At 41.8% G+C, this 23,624-nt stretch overlaps 4 protein-coding genes across 6 annotated transcripts; 2 read left to right on the forward strand and 2 right to left on the reverse strand.

Moving 5' to 3' along the window:
- Positions 1-1,573: 1,573 nt before the first annotated feature.
- LOC115171652 (decapping and exoribonuclease protein) lies at positions 1,574-10,225 on the reverse strand. 2 transcript variants are annotated; one of them, XM_029728662.1, is made up of 7 exons: positions 7,009-7,309; positions 6,200-6,696; positions 5,686-5,912; positions 3,921-4,140; positions 3,116-3,251; positions 2,856-2,950; positions 1,574-2,680 (listed from the first exon to the last, which is right to left on the reverse strand). In XM_029728662.1, the coding sequence occupies exons 2-7, from the start codon at positions 6,688-6,690 to the stop codon at positions 2,530-2,532; spliced, it is 1,320 nt and encodes a 439-aa protein (XP_029584522.1). In that variant the 5' UTR covers positions 6,691-6,696; positions 7,009-7,309; the 3' UTR covers positions 1,574-2,529. The 2 variants fall into 2 exon arrangements, with proteins under 2 accessions (XP_029584522.1, XP_029584521.1); XM_029728661.1 differs by lacking the exon at positions 7,009-7,309 and adding an exon at positions 10,137-10,225 and having other exon boundaries at positions 1,591-2,680.
- Positions 10,212-12,928, forward strand: LOC115171653 (serine/threonine-protein kinase 19). The gene is made up of 7 exons (XM_029728663.1): positions 10,212-10,344; positions 10,585-10,683; positions 10,776-10,921; positions 11,253-11,488; positions 11,851-11,948; positions 12,032-12,179; positions 12,633-12,928. Exons 2-7 carry the CDS (start codon positions 10,587-10,589, stop codon positions 12,676-12,678), a joined length of 771 nt encoding a protein of 256 aa, XP_029584523.1. The 5' UTR covers positions 10,212-10,344; positions 10,585-10,586; the 3' UTR covers positions 12,679-12,928.
- A 199-nt stretch (positions 12,929-13,127) lies between these two features.
- Positions 13,128-19,863, reverse strand: LOC115171654 (ras-related C3 botulinum toxin substrate 1-like). Of its 2 annotated transcripts, none has more exons than XM_029728666.1 (6): positions 19,508-19,863; positions 17,251-17,322; positions 15,826-15,943; positions 15,506-15,568; positions 15,075-15,238; positions 13,128-14,785 (listed from the first exon to the last, which is right to left on the reverse strand). In XM_029728666.1, the coding sequence occupies exons 1-6, from the start codon at positions 19,540-19,542 to the stop codon at positions 14,725-14,727; spliced, it is 513 nt and encodes a 170-aa protein (XP_029584526.1). In that variant the 5' UTR covers positions 19,543-19,863; the 3' UTR covers positions 13,128-14,724. The 2 variants fall into 2 exon arrangements, with proteins under 2 accessions (XP_029584526.1, XP_029584525.1); XM_029728665.1 differs by having other exon boundaries at positions 15,079-15,238; positions 19,508-19,860.
- A 455-nt stretch (positions 19,864-20,318) lies between these two features.
- Positions 20,319-22,587, forward strand: smim10l3 (small integral membrane protein 10 like 3). The gene is made up of 2 exons (XM_029728667.1): positions 20,319-20,696; positions 21,078-22,587. Exons 1-2 carry the CDS (start codon positions 20,517-20,519, stop codon positions 21,096-21,098), a joined length of 201 nt encoding a protein of 66 aa, XP_029584527.1. The 5' UTR covers positions 20,319-20,516; the 3' UTR covers positions 21,099-22,587.
- The last annotated feature ends 1,037 nt before the right edge of the window (positions 22,588-23,624 follow it).

The following is a 23,624-nucleotide window of genomic DNA, read 5'->3' on the forward strand; positions in this document are numbered from 1 at the left end:
TTTTTAGAAGTTTCTGCAAATGTATTTAAAAAACATACCTTATTTACGTAACTATTCAGACCCTTTGCTATGAGACTCGGAATTGTACTCAGGTGCATCCTGTTTCCATTGATCATCCTTGAGATATTTCTATAACCTGATTGGAGTCCACCTGTGGTAAATTCAATTGATTGGGCATGATTTGGAAAGGCACACACCTGTCTATATAAGGTCCCACAGTTGACAGTGCATGTCAGCAAAAACCAAGCCATGAGGTCGAAAGAATTGTCCGTAGAGCACTGAGACAGGATTGTGTCGAGGCACAGGTCTGGAGAAGGGTACTAAAAAATGTCTGCAGCATTGAAGGTCCCCAAGAACACAGTGGCCTCCATCATTCTTAAATGGAAGAAGTTTGGAACCACCAAGACACTTCCTAGAGCTGGCCAAACTGAGCAATCGGGGGAGAAGGGCCTTGGTCAGGGAGGTGACCAAGAACCCGATGGTCACTCTGACAGAGCTCCAGACTTCCTCTGTGGAGATGGGAGAACCTTCCAGAAGGACAACCATCTCTGCAGCACTCCACCAGTCAGGCCTTTACGGTAGAGTGGCCAGACGGAAGCCACTCAGTAAAAGGCACAGCCTGCTTGGAGTTTGCCAAAAGGCACCTAAAGGACTCTCAGACCATGAGAAACAAGATTCTCTGGTCTGATGAAACCAAGATGTGACACTTGGCATTCAGGCCAAAGAGTTCAGTCTGGAGGAAACCTGGCATCCCTACGTTGAAGCATGGTGGTGGCAGCATCATGCTGTGGGGATGTTTTTCAGTAGCAGAGACTGGGAGACTAGTCAGGATCAAGGGAAAGATGAACGGAGCAAAGTACAGAGAGATCTTTGATGATAACCTGCTCCAGAGTGCTCAGGACCTCAGACTGGGGAGAAGGTTTACATTCCAACAGGACAATGACCATAAGCACACAGCCAAGACAATGCAGGAGTGGCTTCGAGACAAGTCTCTGAATGTCCTCGAGTGGCCCAGCCAGAGCCTGGATGAGCATCTCTGGAGAGACCTGAAAATAGCTGTGCAGCAACGCTCCCCATCCAACCTGACCGAGCTTGAGAGGATCTGCAGAGAAGAATGGGAGAAACTCCCCAAATACAGGTGTGCCAATTTTGTAGCGTCATCCCAAAGAAGACTCGAGGCTGTAATCGCTGCCAAAGGTGCTTCAACAAAGTACTGAGTAAAGGATCTGAATATTTTTTTATTAGTTATACATTTCTAAACCTGTTTTTGCTTTGTCATTGTGGGGTTTTGTGTGTAGCTTGAGGGGGGGAAAAACAATTTAATCAATTTTAGAATAAGGCTGTAACAAAATGTGGAAAGATTCAAGGGGTCTGAGTAATTTCAGAATGCACTGTATGTGGTTATAACAGTCTATTTCCACTTCTGACTTGAGGAATGATTAAGGACATACAGTAGGACATGACAAGATGTGCCTTGGAATTCATGGACAACTCAGACTAGTATGCATCCTGCAGATTTTAAATTAATAATAATTCTGTAAATGGCATTGAAATAAATGAAAGCTATGACAGATTAACATCTTCACAGAGCAAATTGTGTTTTTTTTTAGTTAATTCCATTCAGCACAACTGCATTGTAGAATCAAACTTTTACCTGGGATGTTTTCTACCATCTGCGACATTGTCAATGCTTCATTCAATGAAGGTGTAATTTATTATAGGACAAAGGACAATGCATTCTGACACTGGACAGTTTCCATGAAAACTTTGGTTAAAACTGCTTATGCAATATTGATGTTCTTACAGTGCATATGTTTTTTTTTTTTTAATGTGGCATAATTTAATTAATGTACTTCAGAAAAGAACATGGTAAGTGATCGATATGCCCATGGGGTTAATTTTAAAAAGGTTTGATTGGGAAATGAAATCTTGTTATGGTACTATTGTTCGACAGTTTCAGAGCAGACACTTCAAACCGCAACTGTTACATTCAAATCACTGAATTTTGTAATAAAAAAAAAAATAATACAAATCAGAGATGAGGTGAAAAACGTAAATACTTCACATTAAAAAAAAGACAACAAACCATTAGGAAAGACATGTTTTCTGTAAACCTGGACACCATTTGTGAGGAAGTCCCAAAAGCTGGTTTGTGAATGCTAAAGTCCATGCTGATCCACACTATATAACTCAGCCACTCTGGGAGGAAAATGGAAGTTCAATAAAATGGCTTTCTTTATCGTCAAAAACCAACCCGTCAGAACCCACCTACTCCTTCAGGGCGCTTGGTGTGTTTCTACTTCATTATCAAATAACAGGTTTCAGCGTTAAAGTATTGCTTCAAGTCCATACTGGTGTAAGGTGAAAACCTTGGCCTGTACGCATAAAGCATATCAGAGTAGGAGTGCTGATCTAGGCTCAGTTTTGCCTACTAAATCATAATGAATAGGATGAGGGACCTGATTCTAGATCAGCACTCTTACTCTGAGACGCTTTGTGAATACAGGCCATTGTCAGGTTTGTTCTGAATCAGGTCTGAGGTGGGTGGTGGTGTGTCTCACGACTGGTTGAACTGGTCATCTCCCTGACGTACCAGTCTGGTAGGAAGGAGTACTGAGAGTCTCTGTGGATGGAGTAGGTGACGTCTCGGTGTGGATCCCATGAGAACAGGTGCACCACCCTGACAGAAAGAAATAACATAGTTAACTGGAGTCAGAACGTTTCTAGGGAAACTCTTGACTGTATGCAATAGCAAGTTCTCTTAAGCTTTTTTTCATGGGAGCAGAAAGTAAAGGTTAGGAGCACTGTAATAAAATAAGTACTTTAAAAATAATCTTAACCATATCAAGCATCACCTTGGATTGTCTTCTGTGACCACACTCTTCACGAAGGACAGGAATTCACAGCAGAAGTTCATGCAGACAGTTGGCTTCCAGCAGTTGGTTTCATTCTGTGTGAGAGAATAGGGACAACCACTTAGGACAAACAAGCACGCACATTGTTTTTAAACTCACAAAATAGGCATCCTATATTACAGACCTACTGGGTTTCTGGTATGGGACCTGTTACAAATGTGTATGTTCTTTTTCAGAAGAAAATAAAACATGAACCGTACCTTGATAAGCTGAGATATCTTGGAGATGTGGTAAGTCTCCACAGACACAACCACTCCGTCATGATCACGGAAACCAGCTACGATTCGTGGTACCCCAGGAAGAAAGGACTGGGCCCACCACTTTAGTAGTTTAAACCTGGATGGAGAACATACACAAGAGAGAAAACACATTTTCACTCTCTTGGGAAAATGTTCCAACTGAAGATGTGAGGAGCTAGCCTTGGTTCCAGTTTCATTCTGTGTATATTCATCAGCAAAACATGTCTTTACCAGACAGTGACAACAGAGCTGGTTACTGGGCAATTCCATGGCAATGGAATTACGCTGAGACTCAGATTTTTCCCTTTAAAATGTATGTCTAACAAAAAACATTTAAAAGTTTAACAAACCATACAACTCTATGCACAGAGACGACTTTTAACAATTTACACTGAGAATTGTACAAATACAGGAAGAACTGTGCAGATACAAAGTTTGGTAACAGAATAAAACTGAAGGAGATTTTACCGTAATTCTGTTACCAAACTTGGCACCTGCACAATTTTTCAAGTAAATGTTATTTTATTTTATTGTGTAAATTGTTCAACATAGTCAGTGTGCATACAGTTGTATGGATTGTTAAACTTTGAAATCAATGGCTTTTGTTTGGCATACAGTTTAAAGAAAAATATGAGTCTCAGCGAAATTCCGTTCACATGGAATTGCCCAACTGCAGATATCCAGAGATATAAAATATGGATATGCAGATGTGCAATTCGTCTCCATAATAGGGGGCTAGTGCAGAGCGTATCTGGGGATAGTTTACCTGTGGAAGTTGCTGCGTTGTTTGGGGGTGGAGATTTCCAGTGAGGTCTTCATCTCGATGTAGTTGGCTGGAGGAGACGGGGCCTTGGGGTCTTTGTCCCGACAGTCCACCTCGCCAGAGAACAGCAGTCTGTGCTCGGCTAGCCGGGTCTGGACTACAGTGCAGAAGGCCTCGTTGGTGTTTACAACCCCACCTGGATCTGGAAGACTCTGGGCGTCATCTGAAAGAAGATTACAGACATTTCAAAACCATCCAAGGCCTCCAACTACCATCCCAAGTATGAGAAATATTATGCATTTCTGGGTGTAGGCTTTTCAGGAACTGTACACCAATCTCAAGTCATATTGATATAAAACCATCAATAAAAACCATCAGCAATCAATCATCTGAAACTCCACCACAACATACAGTGGCTTGCGAAAGTATTCACCTCCCATTTTTCCTATTTTGTTGCCTTACAACCTGGAATTAAAATTACTTTTTTGGGGGTTTGTATCATTTGATTTACACAACATGCCTACCACTTGAGCATGCATAAATATTCACCCCCCCAAAGTCAATACTTTGTAGAGCCGACTTTTGCAGCAATTACAGCTGCAAGTCTCTTGGGGTATGTCTCTATAAGCTTGGCACATCTAGCCACTGGGATTTTTACCCATTCTTCAAGGCAAAACTGCTCCAGCTCCTTCATGGATGGGTTCCGCTGGTGTACAGCAATCTTTAAGTCATACCACAGAATCTCAAAAGGATTGAGGCCATTCAAAGACATTTTAATGTTTCCCCTTAAACCACTCGAGTGTTGCTTCAGCAGTATGCTTAGGGTCATTGTCCTGCTGGAAGGTGAATCTCCGTCCCAGTCTCAAATCTCTTGAAGACTGAAACAGGTTTCCCTCAAGAATTTCCCTGTATTTAGCGCCAGCCATCATTCCTTCAATTCTGACCAGTTTCCCAGTCCCTGCCGATGAAAAACATCCCCACATCATGATGCTGCCACCACCATGCTTCACTGTGGGGATGTTGTTCTCGGGGTGATAAGAGGTGTTGGGTTTGCGCCAGACATAGTGTTTTCCTTGATGGCCAAAAAGCTCAATTTTAGTCTCATCTGACCAGAGTACCTTCTTCCATATGTTTGGGGAGTCTCCGTGAGTTTGGGTGGGTGGCCCTCTCTTGGCAGGTTTGTTGTGGTGCCATATTCTTTCCATTTTTTAATAATGTATTTAATGGTGCTCCATGGGATGTTCAAAGTTTCTGATCTTTTTTATAACCCAACCCTGCTCTGTCCTTCTCCACAACTTTGTCCCTGACCTGTTTGGCGTGCTCCTTGGTCTTCATGGTGCCCCTTGCTTAGTGGTGTTGCAGACTCTGGGGCCTTTCAGAACAGGTGTATATATACTGAGATCATGCAACAGATGATGTGACACTTAGATTGCACACAGGTGGACTTTATTTAACTAATTATGTGACTTCTGAAGGTAATTGGTTACACTAGATCTTATTTAGGGGCTTCATAGCAAAGAGGGTGAATACATATGCACGTATCACTTTTCAGTTTTTTTTTAAAAACATGTTGTTTTTTCATTTCAATTCACCAATTTGGACTATTTTGTGTATGTCCATTACATGAAATCCAAATAAAAATCCATTTAAATTACAGGTTGTAATGCAACAAAATAGGAAAAATGCCAAGGGGGATGAATACTTTTGCAAGGTACTGTAACAACTCAGTGCATACAGCAAAAGAGGAATAGAAGAAGCCATCCTCTACCTGCACAGGTGTACTGTTCAAATTTGTACCCCCAGTACATCATCTCCTCGTGCCTCTCGGTGCGGTTCTCCCGGTCCCGGCGTGCAGCCTCCGTCTCCACCTCACTGATGTACAGTGTCCCCCCCATCCTGGTCACAGCCAGCAGCCAGCCCTCCCGGGTCTCATAAGGCGTGGTCAACAGCTTGGTTAGGTGGCCGCGCCATGTCACAATGTCTACACCTAATGCACTGATAGGAGAGGTCGATCAAAGAATACATGTCTTTCAGAACACACAGGTTAATATAGTCACAGTCATTCCTTGTGACTAGGAATCACAGAATTGACTGAGGACATTGAGTGTGTGTATATTGAATATTGTGTCCATCACAACTGATCCCATTCTGAAATGTTTATGGCCTTGATGACTGACAATTAGTGGGCCTATATCTGTATAACTAGACAGAAAGGTGTTGCTATTGATGAATAATGTATCAATCAAAATAACATCTCTTAAACTGACACTAGTGGTGCTTACCATGGGGAAGAAGAAGCAGCTGTGTCCTTCGACTGCAGCTTGGACCTGTTTGCCAGGATCCATCTGAGGATGTGGTCCAGTTTCTCCTTCACCCTGTCATCCCTCTTGACAAAGCGGCTCCTGTACCCGTCCCTCAGGTCGAAGTTAGGACAACTCTTCTCCGGCTCCACGTAGTAACGCAGCTGCCGGGCATCATTGAAAAACCTGCGCTCAGAGTCCAGGGAGAAATGTCCCACCTCCACAGGCTGTTTGTATAAGGGGAAGTCTCTCTCGTACAGCTGTCGTTGTATGCTCAGGCTCTGGGTTGGGGGGCTAGATGGGGGTGTTGAAGGGCCAGCCGGGTGATGGTTCTGACCGGGTCTGAAGCGCTTGTGTTGGAAATGACCTCTCCCACTGTCATCCATGTCTCTCTTGAATGTTGACTGGTGGTTGTCGTGGTGATTGGAGTTTGAATGTTGTTGTCTGTGGTGGGACTGGTGGCGTTGGTCCATGGTGATCTAGGAAGGGAACACATATATCTGGTTAATAATCATTCAAATAACAATCTGATAGTCTGTGTCTGACTCAATCTCTTCCAGTCTTTCCTTTTTGTATACTACTCCTAATTAAAAGCCCAAATCAGTCCAAATGTGACTTTCCTGTGGTTTTTACATATTTCCACACTATGAAGTGTGTGAAATTAAAAAATGATAATGCCCTTTTAGCTGTTTGAAAGACTGCCTGAAATGTCAGTCTATTTAGGTGGGATGGAGTTTTAGCCTGCCTGGTGTAGATTAATTAATAGACCAATAAAAAAGGGAGTTCCAAACCTGGGGCAAAACAGACGGGGTTGGCTTAGATTGTTGACAGGAGGAAGGATGGCGGAAGCGGACACACTGATGTGGATTGGGAATCTAATGGTGGTAGAATCAAGGAGAATTTGAATATTGCCCAAAATAATGGAAAATGGAGCAAGATAGCATACAGGGCTGAGAATGACCCTTCGTATCTTGTAGCAGTGCGGTTTGTTAATGACGAGCAGCTGATCGGATTACTAATCTTGAAGAATCCATTTGATACAGTCAGGTCCATAAATATTTGGACATTGACCAAGGTATTATTGTTATTTTAGCTGTCTACCACAGCATATTGGAGTTGAAATTAAATAATGAATATGAGCTTTCATTTGAGGGTATTTACATCCAAAGCGGGTAAACGGTGTAGGAATTACAGCACTTTTTATATGTGATCCCCCTTTTTTAAAGGACCAAAAGTAATTGGACAATTGGCTGTTCAGCTGTTCCATGGCCAGGTGTGTGTTATTCCCTCATTGGTTCATTTAAAAGTAAGCAGATAAAAGGTTTAGAGTTTATTTCAAGTGTGGTATTTGCATTTGGAATCTATTGCTGTTAACCCTCAATATGAAGTCCAAAGAGCAGTCACTGCCAGTGAAGCAAGCCATCCTTAGGCTGAAAAATCTAAACAAACCCATCGGAGAGATAGCAAAAACATTAGGTGTGGCCGAATCAACTATTTGGTACATTCTTTAAAAAAAAGAATGCACTGGTGAGCTCAGGAACATCAAAAGGGTGAAAGAGAATGAGGTGGCCAAAGTCCGGGCTGTCCAGAGCATTTCATATGCAGCAGCTGTTAAAAGGGTTGAGTGTTCGAATGGTGCTCCTGATGAGTCCATGGTGGTGGAAGGCCTTCACTGCAGGCTGCAGCGGTTGCCTTTCACCAGCAGGACCCTGACATTTTGAAGGTTAAGAAGGTGGACTTTGTGGCCTTTATAGCTATGGTGATTAATGGTACTGCCAAGGTGGAGAGAAAGTCCAGGAAAATAGATATCATTGTGGATGCGGCGGAGTGGTTCCTGGGATTGAAATATTTCTCAGCGGAGGATGGAGTATTGTCACAAGCCGTACCACCCTCTCAGGCCCTAGAGCCTGTGAAGGGAGATATTGAGATTTGAAGGAAGGAAGTCAAATAACATTTTAGTAGTCACATGCGCCAAATACAAACTTACAGTGAAATGCTTACTTACAAGCGTTGGTTAGTTTAAAAAATATGGATAAGAATAAGAAATAAAAGTAACAAGTAATTAAAGAGCAGCAGTAAAATAACAATAGCGAGACTATACACAGGGGGTACCGGTACAGAGTCAATGTGCGGGGGCACCGGTTAGTTGAGGTAATATGTACATGTAGGTAGAGTTATTAAAGTGACTATCCATAGATGATAACAACAGAGAGTAGCAGCGGTGTAAAAGAGGGGGGGACAATGCAAATAGTCTGGGTAGCCATTTGATTAGTTGTTCAGGAGTCTTATGGCTTGGGGTAGAAGCTGTTTAGAAGCCTCTTGGACCTAGACTTGGCGCTCTGGTACCGCTTGCCGGTAGCAGAGAGAACAGTCTATGACTAGGGGGGCTGGAGTCTGACAATTTTTTGGGCCTTCCTTTGACACCGCCTGGTATAGAGGTCCTGGACGGCAGGAAGCTTGGCCCCAGTGATGTACTGGGCCGTACGCACTACCCTCTGTAGTGCTTTGCGGTCGGAGGCCGAGCAGTTGCCATACCAGGCAGTGATGCAACCAGTCAGGATGCTCTTGATGGTGCAGCAGTTGAACCTTTTGAGGATCTGAGGACCCATGCCAAATCTTTTCAGTCTCCTGAGGGGGAATAGGTTTTGTCGTGCCCTCACCACGACTGTCTTGGTGTGCTTGGACCATGTTAGTTTGTTGGTGATGTGGACACCAAGGAACTTGAAGCTCTCAACCTGCTCCACTGCAGCCCCGTCAATGAGAATGAGGGCGTGCTTGCTCCTGTAGTCCACAATCATCTCCTTTGTCTTGATCACGTTGAGGTAGAGATTGTTGTCCTGGCACCACACGGCCAGGTATCTGACCTCCTCCCTATAGACTGTCTCGTTGTTGTCGGTGATCAGGCCTACTACCGTTGTGTCATCGGCAAACTTAATAATGGTGTTGGAGTCGTGCCTGACCAAGTTTTGGTCTTGTCAATGTACTATTTTTATTTGGGCAGATTAAGTTAATTTTCACTGTCATGTATGGTTTTGGTTTTTCAACCCATCCAGTTGGTGGTGGTAAAACACCTTTCGGGGTTCTAGTCTGCCATAAAACCTACAGAAGAAGAAGTTGTAAACCTCTCTGCGAAGAGGTTGTTTTTCCCCTCCCCACTCCTATCAAAATTCTTGTTTGAGAAATTGCTCTTTGGTAATAAGCTATTTCAGTTTCTTTTTGACCATTTTAATTCAAAACAATCACTGTAATGTACTTGATTGTTACCCAGAAATGATTTGATATTTAAAAAAAAAAAAAAATGTCTGCATTGGACCTTTAACTGATCTGGAAGAACAGGATGGATAGATGGAGAGCCAGAATGGGTCAACCACATTGCTTCTTCCTATTTATTCATGGACATTGCAGTCTTTCTAGAAAATGTTTAGACATCGCTCTCCTTTGGGATGCAAACCACAGAAGCAGTCTGGCTAGCTAACTAGTGACTAACGTACAGTATACAACAATAACACAGACACCGGACCCAAACCTTCGGTTTCTGCCACTGCTGTCTCATATGACTGGCTGAAAGCAAGCGTAACTAAATTAGGTAGCTATGTGGACTAGATAGTTAATATCACTGTATTTGTTATTACATAAATACTGTAATATGTTACATCAATGTAATAACAGATTTTTTTTTAAATTACACTACCCTCCAGTCAATGTAACTTCAGCATTGCAAATGCATGGCTAGCAGTCTAGCGAGCTAGTTAGCTAGCTAGCTAACAGTTGATGTAAATGCACAATAATATTTTACTTAGTAGCAGTTCCCTTCAACACAAACTGCATGCATGCTACATTATGTTATGCATGCTACTTTCTGATGTTTTGATAAAGCAAAGCAGATGCAACTCATTTTACAAAATGTTAATTTACTCACCACCGTCTTATTAGCTAGCTAGCTAGCTAACGTTACTTCTGTTTTGCAGGATGTGTAATAGTTGATGCTGACGGATAGGTGGCGGTGTGTTTCGGAGTCGGGTGCTGTCTTGTCATTCTGACACAATCATTTTGTCCGGTGAATGTTTAAACGATTGGAAAATCTTGTTTGACAAGGAGTTGCTACAGCAATGCTTACTTTAAGTCAGGTATGGACATCCATTTTATTGTTAGTGAATATACTTATGGAAAACAAACCAATATTTTGTAAAAAATACCCTTATTATAAAGTTTACCCTAGTAGACAAATGGCTAGAAGCTAATTTATTTGAACGTTAGCATGCTGCTGTCTGACTTCTTAATAACAACTAGCTACTGTAGCTAGCCACTAACGTTAGCAGTCCACAACGATTGTTAATGTCAATTGTTAATGTTTTCATGCCTCTTAGTTATGAACAGAAAACGGGCCCTTATATCAGACACGTTTAAATTGAAGAAACGAAGAGTTGGCAATGAGAAGCAGTTTGGAGCTGTCAACAATGGAGAAGGTGCCTTTTCTCAAACCTAAATGTAGCTAGCTAGCTAAATGTGTCAGTGTTCAGTATGTTTGACTTGTTGTCCGTCTCCTTTCTTTTCCCAGCGGGACCACTGGACGTCAAAGCCACCCTGCAGGACCTTATGACATTATTCCCACGCAAACTCTTCAATGACGCCCTTCCACAAATTGTCCTAAAACACCAACTCTACAGCATACACAATGATAGGACCCAAGTGGACAGGCAGCTTGTAAACCCAATGAATATTGCTGGAGCAGTGTTCTTCAAACCTGGTGGTCTCAATCAATTTTTTTTATTTTTTTTTATTTAACCCTTATTTAACTAGGCAAGTCAGTTAAGAACACATTTTTATTTACAATGACGGCCTACACCCGCCAAACCCGGACGACACTGTACTGGGCACTATTAAAAACCTCCACACTTTGTTGGTCTCCATGACCGGGTTTAAAGAACACTACTAGTCCTGGAGAAATATTCAAATTTGTCAATTTAGACCATTGCCTTGGTTGATCCATCTATGTTAATGTCCAACATCTTCATTTTCATCATCTCTTTGTTAGAGTGACTTGAGGGAACAGGGAGAGCTGTTGATGTTCCAGCTGGGCTTTGACGCCGAAGCCTTTGGGTTGGTGTTCGCTGCAGACTACAAGGCTAAAGTCCTGGCTGGGGAGGAGGGGAGAGGGACACGGGGCACAGTGGATAAATTCCTGGAGAAAGTGCTGCCCTCCTGCAATGACCTGAGCTTCAACAAAGACAAAATGCTGAAGGAGTTTCTCTTCACAGACTCAGAGATAACGTACGAGGAATTTTTTTTTTTTTTTTCAAATTAATCTTGGTCTCTTCATGTATTGAAAGTCTTTGTTTGAATGTGTTTCTACTATAGCTTGTTTGCCAGACACAGATTAAGCCTAGTCCTGAAACTAAAAGGCTATGTCAATGGAGATGCTCTATTATACATGATTTTTAGTCCTGGTCTAGGCTTGATCTCTGTTAAAGAAACCGGCATTGTGTGTGTAAGATAAAAAAAAAAAAATATTGAGGGTGGTCGTCTATGCTGCATCTTATCCTCTTCATGTATCTGAACGTCTCTGCTTGGATGCATTTGCTCCATTGTAAATGAGTCACTAATAACTTGTGCTATATCCCACCCCCACCCAGGCAACTGGTGAAGTCGGGGGTTCTGACTGTGAGGGACGCTGGCAGCTGGTGGCTCTCCATCCCCAACTCTGGCAGATTCACCAAGTACCTAATACAGGGTCAGCTACCAAACAAAGAAGTTATTAGCACTACTTTGCTAATGGAGTGTTGACTGTTTACTATCTTCCTCCCCCTGACCCAGGTCGTAAAGCTGTGCTGGGCATGGTTAAGAAGTCCAAATATAACGAAGTCTTAAAGGCAGAACTGGAGGAGAGGCAGACCAACTCGCAGGTTAAATTCCAGATCAAGTACCACATCCATGACATCATTGGTGCCGAGCTAGTAGAATGGTGAGACTGGTTTTCATGTCAGTAGGACCAAGAGGTTTCCCTGAACATCATGACACTCTTGCACACACCCACCACTTATGCTGCTTCCATATTGTTTACTATTATTATCTGTCCCGATACCAGTCACTTTCTCCTAATCCCTGCCTACATGTAATGTACATATCTACCTCAACTAATCCAGTATCCCTGCACATTGTAAATCTGGCACTGACCCTGTATACAGCTTACATGTTCCTTTCTTTTCTCGTGGCTTTTAAGTTATACTATTTTGATATTGACTGAATACTGGGAAGAGCTTGCAAGTTAAGCATTTTACTGTACTTGTGCATGTGACAACTTGGAACTTGACCATGAAACTCCTGGGCGTAGCCATCAACTATTCTTGTCGACTGAAGTGTATCTAATACAGTTGGTCATGTTGTACCCAACTAACCAGCTCTTTTCTTTTTTTAGTATACCCACAACTTCAGGAACATTGTTACGGTGTGTGGACTACTGAACTCAACTGACTGAATGGATACAACCTGTTTCATGGAAGAAACCCTTAAAGCAACTGAACATGACGAGAGGCCATGTTACACCAAATTAATCTGTGGTTAATAATTTGTTATTGCCTTGTTTTTCTGGATTTTTTTTCTGCCAAATAGGTAAACCCAAAGTGCAACCTTGTAGGTTGAAATGCCAATGGTGTAAAATAAAACCTTGTCTGGTTTGTAAATCGTTTTATTAAAGGTTCCTTGTTGACTGTCCTTGTTCACGACAATTGCAATGTGTGGACCCTACAACCAGCTGTACTTATACTCAGAGTCCTCAAAGGAGGAAGTACAATAGCATGTCAGTCCTTAAGAAAAAGCTTAAACACTAATTGCAAAACTCAATGCTGTAACTACTATAAATATGAATACCTCACTTGAGAAGCCAAGTAGTGACATATGAATACCTCAAATGTAAATGCACACAGTATGTTTAATTCAAATTCAATGGTTCTCAAGTGACAAATCGCTTTATCCATAAAACCAAAGGGCCACAACATTGGCTCAGTTGGAGCACAGCTTGATGCCTGAATAACAGTTCCATATCTTGTAGTTAGAATATGTAAATATAAAAATGTATCAGTATATGTAGCACATTTCATGCCATCTGCATTAATTACAAAAGGCTAGACTTGTAGTAAAATTAAAGGTTTATTTGTAGTTGGTAAACAATATAGCGTTCATAGTTTGTTTAAAAATACAGCGAGTGATTAACTTCAGTGGAATGTTAATACAAAATAGCCAATTGAATTCAAATGATTATAACCAAAGATTAATATATATACACACTACGTCATTACTGACTGTAGCTTAGTTACCGTTAGAACATTCCTCAGTCATTTAAATGCTCTCTCCTTTGCCTTCCAAGTAGTTGTGGCTACTGTGACTCAAATGGGCTATTCATAAAGAAAATACACAGAAGAAATCGCTGCATGAATGGTTTCTGATAAATGCCCAAAGACTAATATAAGAGGTGCTTTTATCTCACGTCGACACCCAAAACAGTCCTCACATCCAATCTTCTCATATAAAGTCGCAAGCTTTGTTTTTGTCAGGCAACGATTCGGTTCAGACAGTACAGGGAGGACACAGCAGGAGGACACAGCAGGAGCGGGTGGGGGATCGGGGGGATACAACATTTTTGACTGACAGGTCCAACCGTGCAACGAGGCACGCCAGCTCTCCCATTAAATACTGAAGGATCACGCCTTTTCCAATCGACAAAAAGCACTGTTGGCTAGACCAGTGTTTCCCAAACTCAGTCCTAGTCAAATTAGATTTATTGTACATTAATTAGTAGTTGGAGGTGAAAATAAAACTGGTGATGCTATTAACTTGGCTAGTTCTGGATTTCCATGTTATAAAGAATGCCACCCCACAAATAGAATGCCATCTTACCCATGTAACCATTAACTGCAGTGCATCATGCCAAATTATTAGCTGTACTGTTAGGAGGTAAACCTAAAAAAGGATCAACAAGTTTAGTGTCTGTCTGCTGTACAGCTCTAATATCTGCAGTACGCAGTTTGGCAAATTCATGCTCCACCCAAAACAACCTCTAAAGACTGTAAACAAACAATATGGACTATGAGTGTAAGAGCAACAAATAGAAAACATTTCAGCATCCTTTTCACAGAAGTTTAAATCCATTTGTAGAAGGCCTCTGGAATCTCTTACACTTCAGTGATGTGTGTCTATGCAAAGAAAAGGACTGGGTTCAGATTGTCATCAAAACCCATTCCTAAACCTATCTGTATGTTCAGTTTCTTTTAACAAAGGAACAGTTTGTCCCAGTGCTGTACTAGTAGCGACTAATATATATATATATATATATATAGATAGGAAAGATTCAGAAGTAAAATGCTTTTGTATCTGCGTTTTCTGTGTCTCCCCACCCTGCACGGCGAGTGCCCACTTCCCGACACTTCCTGTCTGCGGGGTTCTAGAGCAGGGAGCACTTCCTTCTTCTCTTCTTGACGGGTGGGGGGCAGAGGACCGCTCGGATGGCCTCGTCAAACACAGTCTTCAGGCCGCGCTGGGTCAGGGCCGAGCACTCCAGGTACTTCACCGCACCTGAGCGACAGGAGAGAGAATGAGGAGACTGTTACTACTAATGCATGGCTCTGAAGGGTGTGCATGTGCTGTCCTAGCAGGAGAGAAGCCAGTTACTCTTCACCCACTCTCTTTGAGACATCACTTTCTAAAGTCTTACTCAGAGAGCATGACTACATCCTAAGTAATGCATGAGTACAACCACTTTCTCCTGGTTGAGAAGGTTATCTGCATTCAAAGCATGAATTGTCCCTAACAGTAAACACACTCCCTCAACCTGCATTCATTGTCACTGATAGACACTGAACACGTACCGATCTCTTTGGCCATGGCCAGGCCCTGGGGGTAGGTGATAGGGGTGAGCTTCTTCTCCCTGAGCTTCTCGATGGTGTCCTTATCGTCCCTCAGATCCAACTTGGTGCCCACTAGGATGATGGGCGTGTTGGGGCAGTGGTGCCTGACCTCTGGGTACCACTATGAAGAGAGACCACATCGGGCATATCACTTTCATAGGGTTCCCATTCAATTTGTCATTACAGTTTAAATGACTTTTCAAAAGATTGATCAATATAACCAGTAAAAATCAAGAATCAAAATGGACCGTCTTTTCCAAAATGCAGCTCTGAAAAATAGAGCTAAACAATATGTGTTTGAACTGAACATCATGTCCTGTGTTGTAGACAAGCTCCTTGTATTGAATTCATAAGAGCTATGATGAGCTGCTTCAAACAGGGCACCCACCTTGGCACGGACGTTTTCAAACGAGGCAGGACTCACGAGGGAGAAACAGATAAGGAACACATCCTGGAGAGAGAGAGAAAGGAGGAATCTCAGTCAGTACCTGTGATAATCACTTCCGTAATCACAGTGTTCCTTACATACAAAGGTGTGTGTTTCCTTATATCTAAAACATCCTTATTATTACTACCCACAGAGACGAGGACTAGGATATTTTTGACAGAATGTCCTGTAAGTACACAAAGGCTTCATTTCAAACAAAGCAATAGTAAGTATGGTTCAGCTGTTCCCATGGCAATGCATGTCTGGTCTGTCAATCTTACCGTCTGTGGGTAGGAGAGGGGGCGGAGTCTGTCGTAGTCTTCCTGTCCTGCTGTATCCCACAGGCCCAGGTTGACTGGTTTTCCATCCACCATCACATTGGCAGAGTAGTTGTCAAACCTGTAGGGATCAGTCAACCACTATGAGTTTGGGTATAGGCTAATAATCAACTGCAGACAATAAAGGAGAGAGAAGTGTATCCTATGTACCTTAATGTGAAAACCTAAAGTGCTATAAGGGAATAGAAGAACATCTCTAGATATTTTTACATAAGCTCGTAATCCTTATTTAAAGGGACAATCAACAGGTGAAACAATAAAGCGTCTCCCCACCTCTTTTGGTAGAAAGTTGAAGGATGGCCCTGGAGAAATGTAACCACTGAAATTCATAGACTGACCTATAGATGCAAGGACTGACCATCCAAGATATAAAAATTACAGACCAATTTAGACCTGTGACACCAAGTGGGGGCAATTCATTATCAGGTAGAACAGAAAACCAGCAGGCACCAAACCTCATGGGGTAAGAGTTGAATACCCATACAGTGTTGGTTTACATTTACAATAATTACAAACATTGGAGTTAAACAAGCATACATTTTGGGTTCTGCTGGGGTATGACAGTTAAACTAAGCTCATGGTGCATTAATCAGTTATATTCTTTAAGAATCAATGGGTCTCTCATTCATTTATAAATCCAAAAATGGAAAGTAGCAGCTGCAGATTTCCCCTTTAACATTATCATTTGAATGTTTTACAGTAGTCCCTCTTATGAAGAACTGGTTCAAACCTCTTGGTAAATCTGACCAGTGACCATCAATAATAAAACATCTGGTCACTTATCTAAACCAGTTTATGTCACTGATACAGATCAACATAAGTTAGTGCCAGGTCTGATAAGACCTAAAAACCCTTCTGGTAATTTACGTCGCCGTGTTTTCCCCAGGTATTTCTTCCCCTAAGGGAGCGCACACACCCCACCGAATGTTGATCTGCTGGTCATCTGCCATTTGTTCGGCGCAGTATGTTTTAGGGACCACCCCGCCAGAGGACGTCTGACTGCCAACATTTTCCTGTGATTCTACATGTAGAATTGTTTAGCAAATTACATCTGGCACTCTGTTCAGAGATGCTAAGTACTCTTGGCTGGCAAACGCTACCGGTGTGATGCTAAGGCCCCCAGGTTAGCATGATTAGCATCCCAAGCTGCCAACAAACATTTTCCCATTTAAACTAATTGAAATCCTATTTGCAGGTTTAGGTGGGGGGCAAAAGACAGCTATGTAGAGATGCCCTCCCTGCCTAGCCTGAATAATGGTTGTGGAGACTGAGACAAGGGGAGAATTAGAGGGGTGTGGTGCTGGGGGTGTCTGGCTCCAGGGGGTTCCCAGGCCAGGCCTCCCAGCCGGGGGCTGTAGAGGTACTCACACTGTGGGGATGTACTCTCCAGGGAAGGCGTTGGTCGTGTAGCTGATCAGCAGACATGTCTTACCCACAGCTCTGGAAGAGGAGAAAATAAAGGCACATGTCAATGTTATGGAACAAATCATAGGCGTGCGTGCCATATGCCAATTTTATAGCACGATGTTGATCCTCTGAAAGCCATGTCTTTAGCATGGTTCTATGGTCTATTATAGAGGGCATTGAGGTCCCTACCAAACTTGAATCTGGGTGGATGGACAACACACACTTCAAAATCTACCTTGAACGATTGTATGCCCTGCAGCCAGGAACCCAGAGACTTGGTTCAAATGAGTAAGAGGTTCAGTAAAATCAACTCAAGTCCGTAACTCTTTCAAATGAGGCCTAGTCACTATTTCAAATGATAAAAGGCTAGCCGACGAATGGGAGTGGACAGTTATATTACCTCCTTAAATCAAAGAATAGAACAGTTCAGCCGTGGTTCCATCTATAACATGTGGACTTTAATTTCTCCTGCTGCCTACAATATCCACCACACCCAGCCCAGAGGCTGCATACTCTGTTGTGTGCACCCTCCCCTCCCTCCTACACATTATGAGTGGTGTGCCCAAACAGATCAGAGTTTTTCTGATACGGTCATCCAAAAGTGCACAGTTATTTGAGTGGCTAACTACCAGCCAGGTGAGGAACAGGTTTGACCAAGCACCACTAGGGTAACTAAAATATGTTACCAAGTTTGTTACCTAATTGTTGGGTAATACCTACCTACCACCCACTAGTTAAGGCTTTGTATCTACCTGCTTAGCAAACAGAGGTCGGTGAAGTGCAGTGAGTCACCATGTCTTATTACCACGCTCACACCTCAGGTTTGACCCGAGGCCATTTAACTTGGTTGGGAACTGCAAACATCAAGGAGTTATACAGTCTAGATGAAATACTCCTTATGATCCAGACATTAATATTCATATATAGAGTGAGTCAGTCCACCTGTAATGGTCTGGGATAGTTGAATGCATTCAGTGGGTAAGTGACTAGGTATCCCCTTTCCCTCTCTCTACTTCACACCTGGAAAATGTTTCTACGGAAACATTAGCTTGCTGGCAAAGATGATGAATACTGGTTAACTGTTTTCACAATTTAGATTCAATGAAATGACCAAGTAAACAATGACAGAAATAACTGGAGACAAGGTTTACTTGAGCCAAAAAAATACAAAAGCTTCAAATACAGCTTGCCAAGTACCTCAACTCCTCCATGAAGTTGAGTGCAGACTGGAGTTTTTGAAAGGAACCTCCGACTTCAATACTTCAAAAATATACATTTGTAAACGTTTACATGTATCTATGTTTGTCCTCTGTTGCGTACCTTTATTGGTTTGCTTTAAGCCCTACTTTTTAATAAAATGTTAATCAAATACAATCGCTGACTGTTTCCATGTTGATTCAATTGGCCGAGTTGCCATCATACAGCAACAGGGAAACAGTCGGCTGAGTTGCCATCATACAGCAACAGGGAAACAGTCGGCTGAGTTGCCATCATACAGCAACAGGGAAACAGTCGGCTGAGTTGCCATCATACAGCAACAGGGAAACAGTCGGCTGAGTTGCCATCATACAGCAACAGGGAAACAGTCGGCGGTTGTATTTTATTAGCGTTTTATTAAAAAGTATGATTTCAGCAAAAAAATGGCCTGCAACAACAGAGGACAAACACAGGTACACGGTAAGTGTTTAATCATTTACTTTTTTAAGTATCGAAGTATAGTTACTAGTGATGGGGAAAATCGATAGTTACATATCGCAATATAATTTTTGGGCAACATTATATCCGTATTTTACTCCAAGTATCGAATTGTAAAAAACAAAATAATTGGTAGCGGAGTTGAGATACTTGGCTAGAATATAGACATGTTTCAGCATCAATGTACACAGCTATGGTAGAGCAGTGATTTAATTCAGAACGTTAACACACCCACTTAATTTAGTCCCATTGATGGGGACTAAACCAGCTGATTTGCACAAATAACAATTGTGAGAATCAGCATGTATTTGCTTACGTAATTTTGGATTGTCATTGTTGAACTTGTTAGTTTGGTAGTTACCTAGCCTTTAGCTAACTTTTCAAACTAACTAACATTAGCTAGCAAGTTAACACATTTTCTAGCTATATTATTTATTTATTGACTTTCACACCAAATATAGATAGTCACTTAACTATAATGGTACATCATGTATTTATAGTTAGTAAACGTTCATAAACTTACCCGTCCCCAACCACGACACACTTTATGGCCTGCATTGTTTCGGGCCGTACTACTACCAGACTGGTCCAGATGCGTCGCTAAGTCCGTTTACTAGCTTAGGTGCTAGCTTAGTTACCCACTCTTTTGTCTGAACTTGTTCAAACTTGAAATGTCTGGAATTATTTAGTCAAAATAACACTGATTGGCAAGGTTAATGTGTGTATTTTCGAAAGTGTCCAATAAGATATATTTTTTTGAAGTGATCTTGCTACATTCCTATACTTTCTCAACTGGAAATTATGGAGCAAACAGCTGCTACCACCCATTGAGGAAAAAAAACAGAGCTGCGTTTTACATCGCAAAACCGTGCGGAACTATCCGTTCACCGGGTCACTTCCGGTTGCTTTAGACGCCCACGCACGGATTGAAATCACTGATGTGCAGTAGTTTAATCCTAAAACAAAAGACAGTACATTGTGATAAAACGAAAGAAGCATCAAATTAAGAAAAGGGATATAAACTTGTATCTTTCACACAACATACATCCAATTATTTAGAAGTAAGTTAGCCGTTTGAAAACGTGTACCAAAATACACATTTGAGAAGTGTGAACAACTTTTTCAGTTTTCAGGTAGTGTGGAGTTATCCGAAGATAATATATTGATATACTGTATGGTATGCAGAGGTATCTGGTATACTTAGTAACCAGAACAGTATAAGAGAGACTAGTTTATCCAAATGATTATATTCTCAAAAAAATAAGAGTATTTACGGACACCATAGACAGTTACACCATGATGACGTTGCCGGATATCATTGCATTGCAACTTCCGTGAGTCACACTGTTAACGTTCCGTTTGACCAAAACGGGAAAAGAAGGGTGGATTTATCGGTTGGGGTGGGGTACCTCGTCAAAAGACGAAAATATGAATGTTAAAAACTCCAGACAACGATGGCAGTATGCACTGTTGTATCTTCTTAACTTGTAAATAAGATTCCGGTGGATAATCGCCGTAGCAGACATTGTCTTATGGCGGGTCTGTCTTATTTAGTGTTCCGTTTTTCGGGGTCCGCTGGTCGGACTTACGGGGTGTTTTCAAAAGGGTTGACGAGGACTTTGTTGATATTTTTTGATCTCGCTTGGCGACTGAGAATCAGATTCCCATACCTCTACCTCATCGCTTCAATGATGTTCAATGTGCGATTGCAGGTAAACATAATCCTGGCTAACCTTGCACCTAAACGGTGCATACAATTAGCTAGAGCGAACATATCTTATCTTCACAGATTGACTGAGCTATCTTAGCAGCTAGCTCGCTTGCTAGCTAACGTTTGTTAACGCGACAGCTAAATAAATAATAAAGGTAATTTGCTAGTTTGCTAGCTAGTCTAAGAAGCCACAGCATAAAGTTTGGCAATGCAAATCAAGTTTGAAGTACAGTATCACGACCATAAAGGAGGCAGATTTAGAAAGCCACTGCCCACTTTGACACGTCATGCTTAGTTGAGTGTCATTTCTTGTTTTCATACATTCACCATATGTCAGATTTCCAATTTTTAGCTAACTGTCTTTGTCTTTTCCTATTTGCAGGTCCATATTGAGATTCACTGAGTGAGTTACAACTGCCACAATTGAGGACCCAACACCCCAGACTCTGCTCATTTAGTGGGCATTCTCAGTCACAACTTCCCAAAGAGACCCTGCAGACCTCACACAATCAACAATGTGGAAGAGGGCACTAGTATCAGGGGCCAGTATGACAATGCGCAATGTTACACGACCGTTGTCTCAGCCACCCCTTGTCATAGGAACCCAGTATCTTTGCTTGGGAAGGACACCATGATGATGTCATTAACAATGGCCGCCGGGTGTGCTGAGATCTGTGAGGTTGTACTGGGATATATCTCTCTCAGCCACTCGCCACCAGAGATTCTTGAGCTACCCATCTGGTCAGAGGAGACATAGGAAAGGATGACCAGTGGAATTCAACACTGCCTTTTTGTTGCAGACCACAAGGAGGACTGAGAAACAAAAATTACAATGACAACAATGGAATGAATGTTTTTGGAACCATTCTTATTTCTTCTTCCTCTTAGAGTTCTGTTTGATGTGTTCATCAGTGCTCATCTGTTGTCGTCTCCGAAGGAAAAACTGGAAACTTGTCATATAGTTCCCGTCATAATGAAACATAAGTATCCACTAGCTTGCATCTCCACCACATGACATAAACCAGTGCATGTTTTCTATTCTCAGTATTTTGGGCATTTCTTTTGAGCGGTTTTGGTAAAGTTTGCTTGCCAATGGAAGGATGGTGCAGTGAGTTGGAAAGTGGAAGAGGAGAAATTTCAGTGTAGGTCAGCAGGGCTACTGTTACAACCTTTCAGTGTAGCTCAGCAGGGCTACTGTTACAACCTTTCAGTGTAGCTCAGCAGGGCTACTGTTACAACCTTTCAGTGTAGCTCAGCAGGGCTACTGTTACAACCTTTCAGTGTAGCTCAGCAGGGCTACTGTTACAACCTTTCAGTGTAGCTCAGCAGGGCTACTGTTACAACCTTTCAGTGTAGCTCAGCAGGGCTACTGTTACAACCTTTCAGTGTAGCTCAGCAGGGCTACTGTTACAACCTTTCAGTGTAGAAATTGTCACCTTTCAGTGTGGGTACGGTCACCTTTCAGTGTGGGTACGGTCACCTTTCAGTGTGGGTACGGTCACCTTTCAGTGTGGGTACGGTCACCTTTCAGTTAGAGAAATGGCAAGGTGCTTGTTGTGTAATGTACATCTATCCTTAGTGTCACTTCTTCTCACTGATTTGGAATGGAATGTTGCAGTGTAGGTGTCAGGCAAAGAGGAAGGATCCAGGAAAGGAATGACTGCATGACACACACACACTTGTGTCACCCACTTCTCTGTATTGGTCAGTGGAGCTAACGAGGTGGCATTTTACATTTGAAATAAATGATTTATGATCGTCTTTGGTATGCACTCGTCCTTATCTCTCAGTAAAGTGTTTGTGGGTTTTGTCATTTGAGTCACTGTATTAAAAGGGTAAGGAATTTAATATGGTTGTACCTCCTTGGAAACAATAAATTATTAAACAATCAACTATTTCTGTCATTTTATATTCTATGAAATTACTTTTAGGTTATAATCTTCATCATCTTGGATTCATACACAAAACACTAACCTCTGCCCTCTACCCTTCTACACCCTCATGGTAATGTTTACTTAAGTGGGTAAGATCTACACCCTCATGGTAATGTTTACTTAAGTGGGTAAGATCTACACCCTCATGGTAATGTTTACTTAAGTGGGTAAGATCTACACCCTCATGGTAATTTTTACTTAAGTGGGTAAGATCTACACCCTCATGGTAATGTTTACTTAAGTGGGTAAGATCTACACCCTCATGGTAATGTTTACTTAAGTGGGTAAGATCTACACCCTCATGGTAATGTTTACTTAAGTGGGTAAGATCTACACCCTCATGGTAATTTTTACTTAAGTGGGTAAGATCTACACCCTCATGGTAATGTTTACTTAAGTGGGTAAGATCTACACCCTCATGGTAATGTTTACTTAAGTGGGTAAGATCTACACCCTCATGGTAATGTTTACTTAAGTGGGTAAGATCTACACCCTCATGGTAATGTTTACTTAAGTGGGTAAGATCTACACCCTCATGGTAATGTTTACTTAAGTGGGTAAGATCTACACCCTCATGGTAATTTTTACTTAAGTGGGTAAGATCTATAGTAAGGATTTTTGTGTTAAATCTGTTATTTAACCCGTATATCTCATCCAATCTATTATTAGAGAGTGACCAGAGGGCATAGCAGAGATACCATTTCAAAGGAGAACAGTGTGATTATTGAGGTCATTCATTCATCCTTCCAAGATGGATTACATAGCCCACAGATAATTTACAATGTGGATCAATTAATTTAGTTAAATGTGGATTTAAGACAATTTCATTACAGTCAATTCAACATATCCCCTTAATGATGAAGCAGGACATTGTCTCTGCAATCAAGATGACCCATTGGTAAAGCTGGTGCTGATCTGTTAAAGATTGTCTTAGAAACATATTGTAAGGGAGTAAACGTTATTTATAGTAAGGGTTACATGGAGAAAATCAGACC

The sequence above is a fragment of the Salmo trutta genome, chromosome 32 (assembly GCF_901001165.1).
Source record: "Salmo trutta chromosome 32, fSalTru1.1, whole genome shotgun sequence".
NCBI classification, from domain to species: Eukaryota; Metazoa; Chordata; class Actinopteri; order Salmoniformes; family Salmonidae; genus Salmo; species Salmo trutta.